At 35.6% G+C, this 21796-nt stretch overlaps 1 protein-coding gene across 1 annotated transcript in view; it reads right to left on the reverse strand.

The window, feature by feature from the left end:
- Nucleotides 1-21796, reverse strand: part of CDH7 (cadherin 7) — an 81837-nt gene that overhangs the window by 18771 nt on the left and 41270 nt on the right. The window contains exons 4-6 of the mRNA XM_085052469.1: nt 14893-15012; nt 12407-12574; nt 10928-11115 (exon numbers count right to left, since the gene is read on the reverse strand). Coding sequence (XP_084908595.1) covers nt 10928-11115; nt 12407-12574; nt 14893-15012 — 476 coding nt within the window. The remainder of the gene's footprint in view (nt 1-10927; nt 11116-12406; nt 12575-14892; nt 15013-21796) is intronic.

Below are 21796 nucleotides of genomic sequence, written 5' to 3' on the forward strand. Positions count from 1 at the left end.
AAATGTAGCAGTTGCTTAAATAATACTGCTTATATGACAATATTTCATACTGAGATGCAGCCTGGAAGTTGTTTTGCTTTGTTTTGTTTATTAAGCAAAACACACATAATTTTTTTTTTTTTAATATCTTCCTTCTGCCTTTTTTTTTAATGGAATTACAGTTTCTTTTCGAATAAATACTGCATTAGAATCAAAAATTACCCCCCACAACAAATGAGATCTCTGTGATCTGGAGGACAGTCTCATAAAGAAAATAATTTTAGAGGAAAAAAAACCATTTTCATTCACAGGCCATTACTGAAAGAAAGCATCAAGTTAATATTAGAACCATTTACCCTATATCTATCATTTTAGTTTGTCAGCTTCCACCAAACATTCAGCTAACTATTTCTTTGTAATTCCAAGTTTAATCATTAAAAACAGCAGCAAAATTCCTAAGCACTTCTAAAGCTGCAGTCTGGTTACTCAACAATATCTTCAAACTATAATTCCAAGTGTATAAAACAGATTAAAAATGTTTTTTTGCTATTCTGCTACTGAATACATCACAGGGATCTAAGATGTGCTTGCAAATTAATCCTCCAGCATCTGCGAAATATTCCAGTATTCACTCAGAGGAGCAGCAGAGGTGAAACACACATCTGTTGACCTACAAGGGCCTAAGTTCTCCATCTAGTTACAGTAGGATAAATCCCAAATGAGCATCTTAAAGTCAGCGATTATGCTGATGCTATAATACAGCTGCAAGCAGTCTAGATTTAAATATGACAAATGAGCTGCAGCACAGAAAGGCACTGAACTTTTACAAACTCTGTGTGGCAGCAAAAGGCTTCTCCGAATGGGAATACATGTGATCCTCACATTATGCAAACACTTATTTCTTGCCTTGAATCAAAGCTGCAGTATCCACAGCTCTCACAAAACAGATATTCAGAAATAGAAAGCTTGTCTGGATACTGGTCACAGTACTGGACACAACTGGTCAGTATTTATTACTAAAGCATGTTTTGTAGTTTTTTATTTTCACTTTGGTTTTATACTTAAAGTACAATACATGTTATGAAACAACCTCACAGCCACAATGCAAATGCAATGTGATGTTGGGATGATGAAAAATGCCTCAGAAACTATATTATATGCTGATAGCAATTAGGCAAGTAATATGCCCAGATGAGCAGCAAGGTTAAAGAGAAGACAAACAAACACACAAATATTCTAAGACGTCACATTATCCAATAAAAGCAAACTATTAATTAAGAAAGTATAACCTGAAAAAATGGCATATTAAATAAAGAAATTATAACCTGAAAAATGTCAAAGACAAAAGGCTCACATCTGTTGAACTAAAAAAAACCCAAAAACCAAAACCAAAACTCCCCCTCAGTAAAAAAAAACACTGACCATTTAGCAAACAGTATCTTTTCAGTCAGAGTGTACAAAAGTATGTAGTAAAGAAAAGAAAGCTAATTTATCCTCATTAATGAGTGATATCTGATGAAACTGTGTGATTGAGATTACAGTGATACCTACTCAAACACATGGATATATATTATGACACTGCAGACAAGACAGCTTCTTCTGATACACTAATGTTAACAGCACAGTCCTTTTCAGTAAAAAAGATTACGAAATTTCTGATTTAATAGACAAAGGGCATACAGCACAATATATGCAACTGGACAAACTACAAAAATTTTAATTTTAATAGACTAGCACAACAAAAAATAAATACTATTTAAATTAATTTTAAAACACCCCCACATTTCTGTATTGATCAAAGAAGGCTAAGTTAGTACTTTATTTAATTAAAACCATAAAAATGTGGTTTTCCATGTAAATGCTTATCATAAGGGATTGTTTGACTAGCAGGGAATTCACCAAAAACACACATTCATTAGGAAAGTATTTCTGCATAGGGAAGGGTGGAAAACTAACAGTGGTGTTGATACAGATTCTAAACAGCATTGCCTACTAATCACATGTTCAACCTTCTCTAACTTAACCACGTACATCTGAGAAAATCACCATATGGTCCTTAGCATAATTGTATCAAAGTTCTTCCAGGAGAGAAATCAGCTGCTCAAGTTATGAATGCCTGTTTTTCACCAGGCACTAGTAAGGGAGTCTCAATAATGGAAAGTAAATATTGCCTGTCAGCAACATGAATCCTGCCCTAGGGTTCCCTCAGATATCTTCTGGTATCACATGCTCCTGACAGTATCCAAAATCTATACGGAGCCTTGTTAATGAAAAGTAAATAAATAAATTTTAAAATCTAATCTATGTACATTTACAGTGGAGAACATGATGTTTAGAAAAGGCAAATATGACTTGGCAAAGGAATTTTACATGTCAAGGGTTATTGTGTTATGCAGTGGAAGTAATGCTGCTTTATTTCAGTTCTTTCTAGCAGAGCCTGTTTTCTGTGGGGTGTGGCAAGGTCTACAAAAGCTATGGTCATCATCTTCAATCTGTTCGTCTAAGACACACTACCTCAGATCCTGTGGGGAATACAGATCAATCAGGGTTTGAGGAAGAATGTAAACTGGGCAAAACAAACAACATATTTAAGGTATAATTAATATGCAAGAGCTCCTAACCTGGCATAAATATTTCAACATTTCTTAGCTAATATAATGAAGAAATTACACGCTACTGACACTAATGAAAGATGGAGAAAGTGAACAGAAAGTATTTTCTTTTTCTTTGTTTCTTATCTAATTATCGCTGGTGTCGGTTATACAGAGAGCATTATTTAAATGGCCTTGGGATAATGCCTTCATTATTTCCTGCTATAACAAAAGCACAAGATTCCAGTGATGGAACACCAAGTTAAGAGACTGAAAATCACTACATCAATGCTGAAGGTTAAACGGACAATGTATACTTCAGTCCTTCAGTACAGTGAATAGAGCTTGACAGCTTCATTAATATCTGTGCATTAGTATTATCTGATTAGATCTTGTGCAGGATCCATTAATCTTTCCTTTTGTGAGGCCTGTCTTTTTTTTATTCTTTTCCTTTTAAGGGGTAAGAATTTTATCCTCTCTGAAGCAAATTACAAAACAAGTCTTCTATTTTAGAGAGGCTGGATATGAAGTTATAACTCACGGAAAGCCCATTTTTATAATGTTCATTTTTATTGTATGGTAACTTTGTAATAATGTACTTTTCAGAGGTGAAAATCCCATTTTTAAGCCCAGTTGAGGTTTTATATTGAAAACTGCAGTACATCAAACAAATGCACACAGTCTCTCAAAGGAGCCATGGAAGCCTCAAGTTCTTACATTGTAAACTCTGCTACAGAATTGAAAGAAAAATTTCTAGTTTAAAAAAAGAAAAAGAAAAAGAAAAAGAAATGTTAACAGTAATGGAAAGATAGTTTTTTACTCAAAAGCTTATGCATAAACCCTCTTCTCTCCCCCCCCATCATTTCATAATTACCACTATTGCTTTTAGAATGAACTCAGGTTTTAAAATAATCTCTTAGCAGTCAATTTCTATGAGAAAGTACTTGGCAACATTATTTTTCCCTTTAACATTCAAAGTGGTTGGTGATATTGTTGGTAGGGCAGTGTATTGAGGATAGAAATGAAGGCAAAGTGAGCAAGAATTCCACCATGGGAAATCTTAATGCTTGTCACTTTCTGCAGCAAGACATTACAACCCTCACTCTACAGAATATTTAAGGATTTTTGGTCTTTTTTTTTTCCCCCTTAACTCCACTAAAATCTCTCTAGATTTCCAAATGACTTGAATCAGGTCTCATAACATTTCAAAAAGTCACATATGATGCCTAAAACAAAAATACACCTTACAGTCTTTTTATTATTAAATTACCATTTCTACTTTAAGCACTAAATATTTGATCAAAGTGTGGGTGGATACAGAGTATCATGTTTTTATCTTGAGATGTTTTTCTACTAAGCTATTAATATTACTGAAGTCCAACTTTAGCCTGCATCTTTGTGAATAAAGTGAAATCTGTACTTATATGATGCCTTTTTTAGTACACTATTTTTAGGAATAGTGCTTTGGAAACCACAAAAAATAAGATTTTGTATATGCATTTTGCTTAGAAAGTGAAACCAAGACTCCATTCATGTGTATTACAATCAGGATTCTGTGAAGAGTCAACATGAATTCCCTTCAAAATTGTACATAGTTTTGCATGAACACTTCAGAATATGTTGTATCAAATGATTGAATCATCATTCAGTTCTATAAATGTTTCTTCAATTCTAAGATTTCTACTGAAGAGAAAAATCTGACACATTTTTTAAAACTCAAAAATATGCAGAAAAAAATTACGCTTTTTCTCCAAACACCCTCACCACTGTGAAACTGAGCTATGCAAATGATCTGAGCCCTTACTAACAGAGCATTGATAGCAGAATGTAAATTACAAATGAAACCACAGGAAGGAATTGATCCTACTCTACAGATGGAGAACTGAGTCACAGCGTGAACCAAGAAAAAGATTTTAAATACTTCTAAGAAATATAAATGCCTGATTCCTTCTCATAAACTCTACACTTCTTTTTTCCTGAAGAGATCGCATAAAATGGATGTTTTCCTAAACCTGTCTTAAAGGTAACTTACACATCTAATTTAGTTTTATTTAGGAATTGTCAGCCCATGGCTTCGACAGGTGTACTCTTCACTGGGTTAAAAACTGGCTGCCTGGCCAGGCTCAGAGAGCTAGTAGTGAAGGGAGTTACATCCAGTTGCCATCCAGTTAGCAGTAGTGTTCCCCAAGGCTCAGTGTTTAGTCCTGTGCTGGTTAATATCTTTAGCAATAACTTGGCTAAAAGGATCGAATACACCTCAGTAAATCTGCAGTCAACACTGTTGGGGTGGGAGTGTTGATCTGCTGGAGGGCAGGAAAGCTCTGCAGATCTGGACAGGCTGGATCAATGGGCTGAGGCCAATGGTGTGAGGTTCAATGAGAGAACTGCAGAGCTCTGCACCTGGGTGACAACAAGCCCTGCAGTGCTACAGGCTGGGGCAGAGTGGCTGGAAAGCTGTCCAGGAGAAAAGAATCTGGGGATGCTAATCCTGAGCCAGCATGTGCCCAGGTGCCTCAGAAGGCCAGTGGCATCCTAGCTTGCTCCAAGCCAATGTGGCCAGAAGGACCAGGGCAATGACAGGCCCCCTGTACTCAACACTGGTGAGACCAGTCCTGTGTCCAGTTTTGGGCCTCTCACTCAGGATGGACATTGAAGTGTGGGAGGTGTCCAGAGAAGGGCAATTGAGCTGGTGAAGGGTCTGGACAGTAAGTCGTATAAGGAGTGGCTGAAAGAACTGGGAAGAAAAGGAGGCTCAGAGAACACCTTATTATTTTCAACTACCTGAAAGGAGATTGCAGTGAGGCAGGGGTCAGCCTCTTCTCCCAGAGAACAAGCAAACAGGACAAGACGACACAGCCACAAGCTGTGGCAGGAAAATCTTCAGGCTGGCCATCATGAAGACTTTTTTCATTGAAAGGGTGCTAAAGCCCTGGAACAGATTGCACAGGGTGATCTGTGGAATCATCATCCCTGGAAGTGTTCAAAAAATGACTGGATTTGTCACTTAGTGCTATAGTCTAGTCTGCATGGTGGTGTTTGGCCAAAGATTGGACTTGATGATTTTGGAGGTCTCTTCCAACCTTAATGATGATATCCTATGGTTCTATTCTATTCTGTGTTCTATGATTTATTACATAGACCGTGCTACAGTGAGGAGATTAGCCAACTCACATTATTTGCAACATCAGAAATCTACCATGAACTGCTCTGAACATCTCTTCTCTTTCATTTGACAAGTGAGAACTTTTCATTATTTATTAATGTTATTTAAAAATATGGAAAATGAGTAAATAAAGGGGTGGGAAGATTTCCATAGAGATGTGAAACTACTAGGCAACAAATTGAATTAATATATTAGGTTGCAGGAAAAGACTCCTATTAGCTTTCTTACCACTTCCCCACCCTTCCTTTAAGCTGAGAATACCACTTATGTGTCTCATTCACTTAATTTTTATACCAACCTCTGAAGAAAGGGGAAAGCCAAAAAGAAAGTCAAAGTTTGTCTCATATAATTTTTTATATCCTTTTTCAAGTTGTGAAATAGCATCCTAAAAATTACTTACACACTTTTATATACCATTGTAGATACCTCCTGGATAATTTTTTTCCATATGAATTCAGTTAACATATTGCAGAAGAGAGTAGATTTTATATTTTAGTGCCAATAACCAAGTAAATGGCTCAATACTCTTTTACTAGATTCTGTCTTTAGATGAACTTTTAGCTTCTTTAATCATACAAAAACTATCTCTACCTAGGCATAATAGACTGTTACTATGTAAGTCATAAATTCATTAACAAAATTAGTCCTTATCCCAAATATTTAAAAAATGCTGTGTAGGGGTTTTTGTTTATTTGTTTTTGTTTGATTGGTTTATTTTGGTTTGGGTTTTTTTGGTGGGGGGTGGTGTTTTTTTGTTTAGAATGAACTTCAGCAACTTCCTGGAATACATGACTTCACATCTCATTCATTTAATCCTGATTCAAATATTCTAATAGGGACAAAATAAAATAAGGTGTGACGAGTATGTGAGAAACAATAGAGCTGCAAAAACTGTACAATGATACACCACACATGCTTCTTAGTTGTGCTGCATAAGGTAGAACATCCTCCTTCTTACTCTCTGAAAGGATAAAGACAAAATGGATAAAATCAAAGAGAAAGCATTCTTCCCTTGTCTGATTCCATATGGCCAAGGCAGTTATTACAAGAGTACCAGACTATTGTGAAAATGTTATTCTGAGCTGAGGTTTGGTCTAGTAGCTAATCTACACTGACATTGGGCACCAGGTAGCAACAGTACTAGCATGTTCAGGAGCATGTAATCCCTATTCCTACCATGGCTATATAAACTGAGTAGAACTACCACTGCTATTCAGAAAACAGCACTGTTCTCAAAGTGTTTAAAGAAAAATCCATCCTGAATAAACTGTGCAAGCCAAATAGATATCTGGGTTTATAGCAATGCAGAAGAGCTATAAAGGAAGGAAGAATACACTCCATATATTTCAATGAATGTCACTGTTAAAGGGAAAACCACAATTTTTTTTTCACTGCCTTTTGATGTATTGAAGTCTCTGTGTTACAAGGTACAGAAAAGAAATGTGTTCAACTGTGCATGTAAAACAATCCAAAACAACCCAAAAATTAAACACACCAACATCTTATTCACTGGTTTTTTCACCTTTCAAATCAACACATGTATAAGTCAAATCCATTACACACAAGTAATCTTGAGATACTCTGAATCATGTAACATTTTTGTCTTTCTAATTTAATGGTATTTGGTATCTCTCTGTTTCAAACTAGATCATTTTCCTGCAATTTTTGCTCATCCTTGGGCATTTTCTTTGGTATTCCATAAAATGAATATTGTGGAATAAAAGTAAAAAGAACATAAAAATTCTGCTTTGCTCAGTGAATTCTTCAATCTCACTTCTCTTCCTACAGTTTTCTTTTCTTTCTTACAAAAACTCTTTTCTTTTTATTTAATGCAACTTATGTGTTAAAAGAAGTGTTAGTTTTGAGTGAGGAAGTCAACATTCAAAATTTTCTTGAAGTGGTTTTCCTTCTAAAAACAGAATGCAAGATCCTCAGCTTGTGTGTGGAACTCGGATAACCAGGTGCCAAACTTTCTCCACAGCACCCAGCACAAAAATGAATGGAGAAGTGCCTTCAGCTGCTCACAGTTACTGCCGGTGATTTTCATGCCCAGCCTGCTGAGCTTTATGCATGATTGCAGCAGAAGTATGCAAAACTAAAGCACCCATTTGCATTTAGAACCAAAACGTGCCTTTTCATAAGTCTCTGCCTTGGCATTTTACTGCCTGATGTGTACACAGACATGTCATCTGAGCATATCAATACTCACAAGTTGAAAAGGATAGGCATGCATTTTGAGGCTGAGCTGTTTCTCAATACCTCAGCTGATTTTAGGGCATGAAAAGGAGAAAGATGATTGAACTAAGAAGAGTAGAGAACATCACTTGCTGGATAGTAAAATGTTTAAGCAGATTCCACTCTACAAACTTAATTTATTCCCTGATTTCTTACTAACCAGCTTACCTTATCATGCAGGGATAACCTGACTCCGTAGTGATCTGTCAAGTAAGGCTCAGTGGCTGAAGCCCACTTAAAACTGCATAGACATTTATTAATGACCTTCTATGGATTTGTTGTCCAGAAGAAGGTGCAGTTGCCTGGTGGCCACTGTGCTTCAGCTCTTCACTTCTATCCTAGACAATGTTCTCTACAGAGTTGGCAGGGAGGTTCTTTCAGCGCTGGGCAAAGCACTAGGTTCCCTAGAGTCAAAATGAAAAGCTAAGGACATTCAGAGGTTTGGGAGATGCCTCTCAGCATGGGGAATCACCTTGGGGTATGTCAGAGTACATCAGGCTTCAGTGAAAGGCAGTCAGTTTTTCCCATAGCAGCCCTCACAGTGCTATGCTTTGAATTGGTAGCTAGAAAGGTGTTGATAACACACCAGTTTTTTTGGCTACTATCAGGCAGAGCTGGCACAGCATCAGCACTGTTTCTTCAATATTCCCTGCACTCACCAGTAGGCTGGTGGGAAAAATCTTGGGAAGGGACACAGCCAGAAGAGCTGATCCAAACCGACCAAAGAGATATTCCATGCCATAGGCAGTCTGCTCAGATATAAAAGCTAAGAGAAAGGCAGGAGGATAAAATGGGGAAATGGACATTCATTATGTATGTTTGCCTTCTGAAGTAACTACTACCTGAACTGATGCCCTGCTTCCTAGGAGGTGGATGAACATCCCCAGAAGTAATAAGACCTTCTGTCTTTTCGTTTTTCTTGGCATTCATGTGACCTTCAGTTTTGCCTTTGTAAACTGCTCTTACCTCGAATCACAAGGTTTTCTCCATCTTATTTTCTCACCCTGTGAGAAAGAGTGGCTTGGTGGATACCTGGCACTAGCCAAGGACAACCCACCATACAGAGGAAAGTAAGTCAAAAATAATAGGAAGATAAGAGAAAAGGTCTAAAGCTGCAGAGATAAAAGTCTGAATTCTTCTGTCAAAATATAGCAGCATGTGGGTATAAAAATTATTAACAGAGTAGACCATTTCATCAGGTCAACAATTTGTACCCTTTTAATGTAGTCCAACAGCTATTTCATAGAACAGTTCTCAGGAAAAATGTTTAGTAGCAAAAAGTCCGGTTCAGCTCCATAGCTAAAATTATTATAGAAATAATAAATGACAATTATTTGGTCTACTGTATAGCACTGAAATCAGAACATTGCAGAAACAAATGGCATGACTACAAAACTATACTAAAAATGGAAATGAACTCACCAGTTCTCATATTGGATCACTGAGGACCCTGACCAATTCATTGTTGCTCATTGTGGCACTGGTAAATATTCTCCCTCTAGGATAGGCACATTCCTCCCAAATCTTTGCTCAAGACTTTAAATGAGCAAACTGAAGGAGCCACATTGAATTTGGCTGTTGAACAAAAAGACTACTAACTTTTCATCACTTGTATTTCAAACGAGCTAAGCAGAAGTAGATTTTGCAAAGAAGCCTAAGACGGGTGTTTTTTCCTTGAAAAATGATGATTCACATTACACATATTAGAGTCTGATCTTTCAAGGGTAAACATGCTCCATTTGTTGTGATATCTGTGGATGATTATCGGCTCTCAACAGGTGTTAAGGGCATCAGAGAATTAGCCCACTTTGCAACATCATGCAGTCTTCTTTCAAAGGGGAAATATTACTGAAGCTTTATATTGCTTTAAGAAGACATTGATGCACCAGAGAAGGGAAAAAAATCCAACACAACAAAACAAAAAAGCCCCACTACTCATAGGTGAAGTTTACAAAGACTAAAGCATATATAGGGAAGAAAAATCCATTATGGGATCATATTAAATACAAACATAGGTCCCTGTTCAGAAACATAGTACATGTATTCCAAAATGCCAAGTCATCCCCACATTTTAAGGGTATTAAATTGTTGAGGAATCCATTCAGTGCAGGTAGCTGGGTGTGCACCTGCAGTGGGAGCTGCTGGTTGAGCTGAGTGAGAACCCCAAGCCATGAAATGCCAACCATTTGCATAAGAAATGTCACAGGGACCTTGCCAAGCATTCACACATCAAGAGTGAAAAATTATATGAGAGGTTCTTCAAAGGTGTTGTATTTTCCTGTTCAAAATTTTAAATTTTCCTGAAAAATATTTCAGCACATTCTTGTATTTTTAAAGAATAGTCTAAAACAGTGTCACAGAAATGTCAGAAAGCCTAGTTTTAATATTTTTATATAAATATGATTTTTAAAAATTTCATAATATTTTCTAAAAGCTAGGAAGAAAAAAGCATTTATTTAAAATTTTCAGGATTTTTGAAATAATTTTTAATAGTAGATGATCTTGTAAACCTACTATTTTACTGTTACATAATTTTAAATTAATAATATGTGAATTTCTGAATAGTACCATCTCAGGCAAAGACATTTAGATAATTATTTTTAAAATTAATTTTGGGATCCATTTTTTATTTGGAGCTTGTATTTTTACTGCAAGATACATTTTCACATTTTCTGTTTAATACAAAGTCAAATGAGACTAAAGATTAGATTCCAATTCAAATGTGGTACTTTAAAATCATTCCACTCACACCAATACAGGTTTTGTCAAAGAAAATGCAGAATATTTTTTTAGCACAAGTCATTAAAAACCTCAAAATCACATGGTGATATCAAAATAAAATATACAAATGGAAACATTTACAGCAGACAAGGTTCTTAGAAACAAAAGCTCATGCTCTCATTGCCTGCCCCCATCTTGAAGAGTTCCAAACAGAATCAGTAGGTAAAATCAGACTCACCTTCTGAATGGTTATGATTCCCTCCTGGGTGTCTTTGTCAACAGTAATTTTGAATACTCCCAAACCATCACCATCCACAATCTTGTACTCCATTTCAGCATTAGGTCCAACATCTGCATCTGCAGCTTTTATTCTGGCTACAACAGAAGCCACTGGCAAAGACTCTGGGACATTATACTGATATGATCCTGCAAAATTTAAAAGTTTGATGAATTCAGAGTGTTCTGGGACTGAACGCCAAAAAAAAGAAATCTAACTTTCTTATATCTATCTCCCTTTAAATCATGTGCCTGGATATTTACTTAGGCTACAAGAATATATTCTTCAGTTTTGAAACAGAGTTGCTCTATTTCCTAGGTTTTCTTTGTGATAGACTCCAAGTACTACAGGCATAACTTCTTCATGTGAAAAGAGAAGCATAAGGCAAAGATGTAAAAATACAATTCAAAACTTAAATGCAAATCAGGGATATTAATCCCTGATAAGGCAGCAAATGTTTTACTTTTTTTTCCAGAAAAGAGGAAGGAAAGCAAATAAATAAAATAATACCAATATAAAATCTAAATTTTTTTATAACTGTGTATCTTGATGAGGCAATTCACAATCTGAGTATCATTAGAAACTAATATATATTGATTTCTTTAACAGTAAGTGCACCATCTTGAAAATTCTAGCTTTATTACTCAAGTACAAAATTATGTATATGCTGTCAAAAGAGTATCAGAGTGCATTCTGTAGCCAATAACACCCTCACCTTCAAAAACAACTTCAGTTATTCTATTCTTTCAAGGAGTTGCTGGCTTGAAATAACAGGGAACCTATTATGTACAGATCTATTTTTTCCATATTTGGAGGTGAGGCTGGAGCCAACATGGATATATTATTCACATTATTTTAATTCTATGTTACCGAGTAATTTTTTTTTCTTTATTAAGAAAAAAGCACCCCAGACAGAACACTATGAATAAACCAAGCTCTTCAGGTTTGAGCACACAGCTGTGTGCTCCTTTCTTTGGTTAGGATGAGAGCCACCTTGGTCAAAGAAATCAAATGGAGGGAAGGTGACTTTCCAGCTCTTTTGTGATTAACTCTAGGAAACATTGTAAGCTCATTACAATGCCAAAGGAATAAGAAGAATTAAAAGTCAAGTTAAAGAATCCTGAAGTTTAACTAGCAAGATCTAAATATTCCAAAGTTTTTTTCTTGTCTGTTTATTCACAGAGAGGAAGTAAATGTCCCTGCTGTACACCACTTAATTTTAACTGAATTGGTATGCATGAGGCAAAGGAAAAAATTACTTAATAATAATAATAATAATAATAATAATAATAATAATAATGTAGTCTTGCAGTCAGTGTTTACCAAAGTACTTAACCTGGAAACTAAGCACTTTTTTCTAGAAATAGCAGGGCATGTAAAAAAAATAATAACAGTGTTTAGAAATAATATTACAAGCCACGTATTTACAAAGTAGCTTACTGCGTGGAAAGCGGGGCGGGTTGTCATTGACATCAGTCAGGGTGACAGTGACAGATGTAGTCCCTGACAATCCACCATTCTGCCCAACCATGTCCTTTGCTTGGATAACTAAGAGGTACTGGTCCTTGGCTTCTCTGTCCATGTTTGGAAGAGCAGTCTTGATAACACCTGCAAAAGGACAAGGTGTCAAGGATTGCACTAGAAAAATCCTCTACTGTGAAAGCTGAGTTTGCCTTTGAAAGGTAACAGCAGATCAGTGACTGCAGCAAGAGCAGAAGTAATTAATTTCAACAGTAATATCACAGGTTTTGACTAGGAGTTGTGCTGAATACCATAAGCTTATTTTAAATAGCAGCCCAAACTCACCAATTTTTATTTAGTACTAGATTCACTGTAATCTGTGATGGTAATGCTGTGCATGACTGTGTTTTCCAACTATCTTCTCCCCGAACTTCATAATGTCTTGGGTAACACTCCTTTCCCTGGAAAGATGTAATCTTCTGTATTTGATTTCCCTCTCTTTTAGAGTTCGGAAGAAGAGAATATTCTGCATTCATTTTTAAGATTCTAAGATCAAGATTAATTTCACTATCTTTTGAATAGTCATTTACCACATTAACTCTTACTAATATTGATAACATGTCATGCTTTTCAGCTATATCGAATTATCTTATTTTACCATGTATTGGATTTAACAATATCCACTTCTAAAGAATTAGCATAATTAAGAGGTTTTTTTATTTATTAATGAAATTCTGAAATATCTGAAGTAGTTTTTGTTATGTCCATTTGATTATCTGCATAAATAATTAATGAATTTGTAAATCATTGATTTGAAATGAAAACTAGAAGAAAATTCCATGTTGAATCCTTTCAGTTATGCTGATATAGATCAAAAATAAATATGTCTTCTCAAAATATGATAACTTTATGAATATTTCATGCTCAGTACATAGTACAGCTGCTAACCCTGATTTCCAGAGAGGCAGCCATTTACTGCACCAGCACTTAGTGTCAGCAATAAAAGAAACATAAACAAACTAAATAAAGAAGAGGCACATTGGGACACATATCTCTTCATCTGCTATTTGTTGACTGTTTGCTTAGAGTTTTATTCCTTTTTTCCCTTATGAATGCCGGACTTGCCATTAATCACCTCTGGGTTGAAACATTTATTTCACAAACAGACTACCTGGCACTATTTCACCCATTTTACAAGACATGTTAAAATACAATTAATATACAATTTCGTAGTGTTATTTTTTCTACCTTGCTTTTCTTGGCCTGCTTGTTTTTCTGTCATAGTTAAATTACCAGGCAAAGTTGCCCAATCATTTGGAAGCAAACTGTCATGCACACAGGAAATTTGAGTATCACATCAAAGTGATGAAAATGTATGCAAACATTTCAGTCTGAATTCTTCAAGATTTTGATTTAGCAGAAACTACTATATTATTGTTCAAGGGCTGCCTGCACTCATTTTGACAACATATATTGTACATAAACACATAGAGAGGGGGAAAGATAAATAGAGAGAAAACCAATGTAAATCATACTCTTAGGAGGGAAAAAGACAGTGCCATATATCCTTTCTGAACATGGATCTGTTGCAATATGAAGATAATTACAGTACTTATTCCTGCAAATTTAGATGTTGCTAATCAGAGTGTGACCGTTTGGTCATAGCATTGGGACTCAGGTCTGATTCACATCACAGGTTGTTTATGATTAAAAGGGTAAGTATTTTTCTTTCCTGTTTTATCTCAGGTTGGCTATATCCAAAATGAAGATACTCTTCTCTTTGTAGGTGCAAGTGAAGGCTCAAGCACTAAACTGAAATGAGCAGAGCAAGAATGTACTTCCCTGCTTTATGAAATTATACAGCAGAATGGGCACTATTTATTAAACTAACAGGGAATTAAAGTTTGCATTTGGTTGTGGTTTGAAAATATTCACAAAATTTCAAGAAAATTGTAAAAACAAAGTTTGACTAGTAATATGCTCTAAAAGTGGCAGCGAAACGTTATATCTGATAAGCATAGGAAGCACAGTGTGTTCTACAAATTAATAAAGAAGAGATTGATTCCCCACAACAATACTTCAGTTTGAAAAGTAGAATGGAGAGTAATTGTGCCTTAAGTCTATTGTTATTGAATCTATGTGACATTTAGATATTTCTGAAATCTGCAAAAAAATGTTCAAAGTATTTTGAAATTTTCAGTGATAAGAGAGATGACAACAGGCAGCAGACCAAGCAGCTGGTAGATTGACAAGACAAGAATTTCTATTCCAGCTAAGTCTGTTTACTACATAGCTCAGATCATGTGGTTTTCATAATCTATTCAAAAGAATAGGAGATTAAAAGACCAACAAAACCCAAATGTATTCCATTAACCAAGAGGTCATATTAATAAGCTCCTAGCAAGTTTTAATGCACATTTTCCTTTTTTTCTCAGTGTTACTGCAAAGTGTTTGTGTAAAATTACCTGTTTTGGGCTCCACAGAGAAGTAAGGCTGTCCTTGCAATATGCTGTAAACCACTCGAGCACTGTTGCCATAAGTAGGATCATCTGCATCAGTCGCTGTCACTTGAACCACAGAGGTACCTGTAAAATGTTTAAGGGACTATTGTACATGAAAGACAAAAATCTGCACTATGCTTATTCCATGTGCTGTGCCAGTATATATCTGTGGCTTTTTCACAACTGATCATCATTTCACTACTGACTCTGTTAATGTATAAGTTCTATTTATAAACTAGTAGTATCTGCTATTACAGAGTTCCATCTTCCCAAATAGTCACAGGCTTTGACTCATGGCAGTAAAACCATCTCACTCAGTAGCTTCTCCTCTCTATCTCTGCCTTTGCTTGGTTGAGGATATGTGAGTAAAGTTTCTGTAATGATGGCTCAGGTGAAGTCTGAAGTCTGAGTATGAAATATAGTAGTTTTCCTTTTAATAGTAATTTCCTTTTAAGAGCATGCTGATTCATTAGAAATTCAAACATGTTTTATATGTTTTACAAATTTTGATAAATGTACACATTATTGTTAGCCTGTAAAATTATTTACTGTTTCATACAGAGGTGGCTGAAGTTTCTTTCTCAGTTCAGAGAAAACCTGGTGAAAGCTATCTCTAAATTCCTTTAAAAAGCTCTAATTTCCCTCAATGATCTGAAATGCTAATTTCCTTCAATTTATCTGCAATATCAGTTGTGATAATCTGTTGCATAAAGATTCCTTGAGCAAGAAATATCTCTATGTTGACAGGAATAAGAAAGAAAAATTTCTAACTGTCTAAGCAAGAAGGGTATATTTTGTGAGGACCTCATTCTGCATCCAGCTCCTATTCATTATATTCTCCATGTCAGTTCCCATTTGTTTTGTTCTATACAACAGTTTCCATGGTGTGTGCTGAGAGCAGAATAAAATAATACTCGGGAGCCAGGGCCTTGGCCATGGTCACCACCCTTTGATAGACAGAAAGGATTATTTTTTCTCACTGGCAGATTGTCTGGAACATTCAGACCTTCCATTCTACAGCCCAGGGACCCATTTGGAGGTTAGATTGCAAATTAATATTGTAGCAATTTGGCAGATGCCCAGTAAAGGTCTTCAAAAGAGGATCAGATTGCTTCACAGACTGGATTTAGACACACCATTAGAGAAAAGCATTTGTTAAACACAGTGTTAATTTTCTGAAAGAACACATTTTGACACATGAAAATAGACCAGCAAGTCTTGAAATCACTTTTTAAGAACAAACTGCAATAGTAAGTGTCCAGGATGAATTTAACATAAACTGTATTCTGATAAGTTTTATTTGGATTTTTTCAGGAAATGGTGCGAGAAGGTTCTGAAATTCTTTGTATGTAATATAGTTTATCCCCCCCATCCATTTTCCTCATCTTTTCCATTCTCACTTAAGTAGAACTTCATAAATGGGTCCTGGGACTAGGCTGAAGGTTTGGAGTGAGGACTAAGTGCAGCCCTTCATAAAATGGAACAGATTACAAAGGATGGATCTGCTCGAAAGAATTCTGACCAGAAATGATCATATGTAAGATAAATTTATTCACTTAGGTTATGGTCTAGCCAGCCCATATTCCTGATCTCTATTCCTGAAGTATCCATGACAAAGTAGTATGATTTCAATTCTATTTAAATGCAATTTTTCTCTCTTGTGACCTGTCTAATATTTTTGGACAGGGAAAAGGTTCTTCCCAACCTGAAATTTCACATGCAACTATTAAGTAGATGGAAAGTTTGAAAAGAAAATTGGTAGTTAATCCATCAAGTCATTTATCAGTTATGGAACTTAAAATACATCAATTTTCTGTTCACCAGTAACTAAGAGCTTTGATTCAGTATGTCAAACTGATTTTACAGATTACTCTATAATGCAATTTCATACAGGGACCTATTTTAAACTTGCTGAAGTCTATCTAGGTTTTGAGAACAAGAGTATCATAATGACTATTTGACATCCTGTGTTCTTCGTGAAAGCCAGGCTTACCACATTTACAAAGTCACTAAGCCCTGCCAATGAAGCTTACAATGTCTGCAAATATTGGCAAAAGTGCTTATAAACCTCACACACAGTTACATCTTTGCCCCCTGCTCTTACTGCTTTCAAGGGCTCCACACCAATACAAGATCAAAGAAATTACAAGCTCTGCAATCTTAGCAAAGACATTTTCAAAATTCTGCAAGTTTAGAAGTGCTTGTTTGCTGTAAAAGTCTGTTGATGTAGCAAACAAACCCTCTACATTTAATGAATGAATAAAGTCATTATCTGAATCCAATTGTCTCTCTCCTAAAACACATGGGTTCTTCAGAAAAGGCTGTTTTTAAAGTAGAAATTCTAACACCAAATCTTTCTGTGATAATCCCACTTAAATATAATCAGTAACTAAAAAGCAATTATACTTTTCCAGTCCCTCTGTGATAATCACCTTCTTCTAAACATCAATGGGGAAAAGATCTTAAAACCCTGCTATTGTCATTATTTCTTTACAAATTGGACACAAAAAAATTGAGCTTCTGCAGTCCCATGCTAAGAGGGAGATTTCTTCACAATATATATTTTTAAGAATATGGGAGATAACAGAAGGTATTCTAACTATGTGAAAAGTCCTATGTGTAGGAAATCTGTTCCAAGGAAGCATAATGCACAGAAAGATCTGTATATGAGTATTCCAGAGATTTTTCCAGAAGAAACAGATTGCCCTTGAAGAACAGGAATTCCTTCTGAGGATAAAAATTGCCATGCACTGCTGCCTTAATTTTCTGCAATGGATTCATGTCAAATTAAAATACTTACTCCTCTTTGAAAAAAACCAAAAACATAAGTTGTAGGGATAGTCATGGATAGTCAATAAATCAATAGGTTGAGGAAAAATGGGTTGCTACATCATAGCTCCAAGTACATCTTCTTAGAAGAGTTTGTGCTCCTGCACAGAAATTAAATCTTTCCTGTATTCCTGTTTGCTTTTCCTTGCCTTCTAACACAGACAGTCAGCTGTTGCACATGCATCCACGATTAGGGCTTACAGGTGACATGGGCAGTCAACAAACGGTGCTACTCCTTTACTCCATCCAACAAAATCAGTGTGCCAATAAATCGTGTTTATGTCTGCATTGTTCAGAGCCCTGGAGTGAAAGCATAGACAGGACACTGACCCTACCCCAAACTTTAATTTGTGAATTAATATCAACTGCAGCTTCACAACTAGAACTTAAAATTTTACTTACAGTTTGTGTATCTGATATGGGTTGAAAAAACAAATAGGGGTTATTTATTTCAAAATAATCTTTCTTTTTCGGTATTAATTCCTCTACAATTATTTTTCTCTACATAACATATTGTCATTATTTCTTTACTAATTGCACACGAAAAATTGAACTTCTGAAGTCCCATGCTGAGAGGGACAATAAGTTATGTCTTTGTAACAAAACTTAGATATCAGTTCATTGAAAATAATTCTACCTGTAGCCACTTCATAAGCTTTTTCAGCAACAATAACTAGGAAGTACTGAGAAAAAATCTGTGCGGCATATCAAAGTGTTCCACATATTTCTTTTTTTGATAGAAGCTAATAACAGACTTAATTCTATGTGATTGGCATAGATTTCTGGTTTTATTTTCCAGAATGTTTAAGATAATTTTTAACATAATCTTTAATAGATATTGGTAGAGATTACAAAATTACGGTAATCTTAGAATTTAACCTATTTATGCTGATATTAGGGTGAAAGGATGGGAGGATATTTGCAGAGAGAACCTTGAATTCAGAATGCTATTTGTACTTAAATTTAACCAAGTCAACACTCAACAATGTTCCTGACGCACTGAGGAGATCAACGTTTTCTGTGAAGAGAAAAAGCTAAAATGCTTGGTGAAGTCTATTTTGAGTTGCAGATCCTTCTAAGGGAACCTTTCTGAATCTCTAAGTGTAAACTCCGCAGAGAATTTTAGAAAGCTTGCTAGTACCTTGCTGTATATTTTACCCAAATTTTGAAACATTATTTTATGAGAAATGATTCTGTAACTTCTGTTTTAATATTGGTGAGATCATTCAAAGGAAATCTGGGCACAAACTCTTTTCAATTGAATTTTTGCCAAATTAACAAATTAAAACCAGAGTTTTAAGGTAGTCAGTTATTAATTGATATCAATTTGCTATGTGTAATATGTCTAACACACAAAACAATTACATTATGGCATCATACTTCTACATTGTATTAGCTGCTACTAAAAACATTAAACACCTTTACTATCAAGTTATCCATAATTCCTGCTTAATCCTTACATGCAACCATTCAGACTGGTTCTGCTCAGTACCCTCTGGTATTTCTGTTCTTCTGCCACTGGCCCTCACCCACAGGTGATGCAGCAATGCCCCACAGCCTTTTCCCTACAGGAGTGTGCAGGGGGAGAATCAGGACCTTCTTCACCTCCTCCCTCCCCTCCACAGCCTCATTATGTTGCCTTTACTTGGGGACAAAGCTCAAGACTGGTCCCAGCTAAGCAGTCAGGTCAGATAAAGAGAGGCAGAGGTGGCTTGTGCCTGGAGAGAGACACTTCCCCTTCATTCAGGCTCTCAAAATCCAACACACAATCATATCAAAGATTTAAGCATGATACAATGCTTTTGCTTTCTTTTGTCTGTTATAAAATTCAAATATTGCTATCCATCTCAATCAGGGGTAATAAAAATAGCAAGAGAGATATTTATTGTATTGGGTAACAAGCAAAGCTGTTGATATGGATGGAAAACAGAGAAGATTGGAATTCTCATCCCCACTTCCCTTGGCTATAACTCAAACAGCCCCGTATCTTTTTGTTTGAAATATAACACTGCTAGATTTTTTAAATATGAGACGTGCTTTAAAAACAAACAAATAAAACCAAACCCTTATGATTTTCAGATAAGCCATATCTTTGGGGTTTTTACCATTAATAGATTTATAAGCCATCAAGATATTTACCCTGTTCAGGATAATCAATATAATTGGGCCTGACCCATACATAATTTGAACCTGACCCGAAGTCATTTCAAATAAAAGAAGAGATTGACTTCAATTAGCCTTAGATAATGTCTAAAAATATTTGTCAAATAAAATACATAACCATTATACTTGCATAACCAGCCTGCAGGTTAAAGGTTATAGTTTTTCTAGCTTTATAGTTAATTTGGGTTTATAATCCTGTGATCTCTTTCATTTCCTTTAATATCCAATTAAAAATCCTTGTCATGGACATAATTTTAAACAAAATAGGAGAGAGATACTTTGTATATCCTTAATATTTCATGAATGCTCTAGGTGATTAATTAAAAATTATGTTATATGAATAAAGTATGAATTGCTGTAACTATGTAAGACAAAGTGAAACAAAGTGTGACAAAGACATTTCATGGCAATCCTTAACTCTGTAACAGTGCAGCATTTGGTAGGTGTGTGATACTAACCAAGAAGATGTTTAAAATGTGCAGTTTTCTGAAGTTCATGAGTTTGAAACTACCCTTAGTTGACACAAATCTCAAAGAGTGCACAATTCTCAGTTAATAACTTTGCATAATATTTCACCTGATTTGAAAATACATATGGTCTTGTACAGTCCATATGGGAGAGAATTTCTTTTATTCATTTTTGATGTAAAAATTCAACAAAATATGCAAAAGCAGCTCATTTTGAAAAATAGTCCTTATATTCTCCTCTGCACACAGCGCACTCCCCATAGATTGATTTCCAATATGTTTTTGGAAGAAATGGAGCATAGGTGAGGAGAAGAGGCATGGATTTGTATATGTAAGTAAACCTCATATATCTGTTGTAGTTGTCTGTACATCAATATGCCAGTACAAGAAAAGACAGAGGTAATTAGTGCAAAACAGAAATATGGAGATAATTTCTTTTTGGGGCATAAAACAAAAAGAAAGTGAAAATTAAAACACAATCATTGCTGCATGCTATATCTTAAATAATCTAATTCTAAAATAGATGTCGCTGTTGAGCAGCTAGCAGAGTAATGAATGCATCAGTTCTCAGTGGCAAGAAGGAATGACCCTTATTGTTTTGATTTCATCACATATATAGAGTTCTCAAAAGTCACCCAGATTGGTCAGTCAGAAGCCTTCCCCCAGGCCTGATTGGCCAGGCCTGCACTGCCCAAGTTCTGGGACACTGTTCCAAAAACATCCAAACTTTATTTACAAAACACAAGAAAACTTCTCATGGGAAAAACCTGTGCTAGCCACAAATAAAGGAGCGACATCATTAATAAAAAGGTGTATTTTAACACAACATATCTATGAAGTGGATCATTTAGGTTTTACAGTCTTAGATTATCTGTTTGTATAGATTTTTTCAAACTTCAGAAGTAAAACGTTCTCTGCAATGTGTCTCAATTTCATTTCCGCCCTGTTACTCCACAAAAGCTGTGGTGTCTTTCTCTCTTCCAAGGCTAGTATTGCCTCTTCAGCCATCCACACAGTGCTTGAGTGACAATGAGCAAATGCCAAGTATCAGTGAGAAATAGTGTCTGTGCTCACTGCTTAGGAAAACAAATATACAGAAAACTCATTAGCAAGGTTTTACTCATCTCCTATTGACTCCTAAGCTGAGATTCAAATATAAAAACAATGTTTACTACTGATTGCTGCAGGGCACTTAGGTAGGGAAGATTCTTTTTCTCTCTCTAGCTCCAATTTAGATGCATTGTTTAACATTCAGAAACACAGGAGATCATATTGAGGAAACTATAGCAAATTTTATATGTGCAGTCCTCCTGTAAGAGTACCACATTTTAATATGGTTTAAAATCAGTCAAGCAAAGAAAATCTTTATTTCAATCACCATAGGACTCTCTCAAGCTGAAGTCAGTCTT

This window comes from Lichenostomus cassidix, chromosome 2 (genome assembly GCF_008360975.1).
Source record: "Lichenostomus cassidix isolate B80296 chromosome 2, HeHo_3.0, whole genome shotgun sequence".
Taxonomy (NCBI): domain Eukaryota; kingdom Metazoa; phylum Chordata; class Aves; order Passeriformes; family Meliphagidae; genus Lichenostomus; species Lichenostomus cassidix.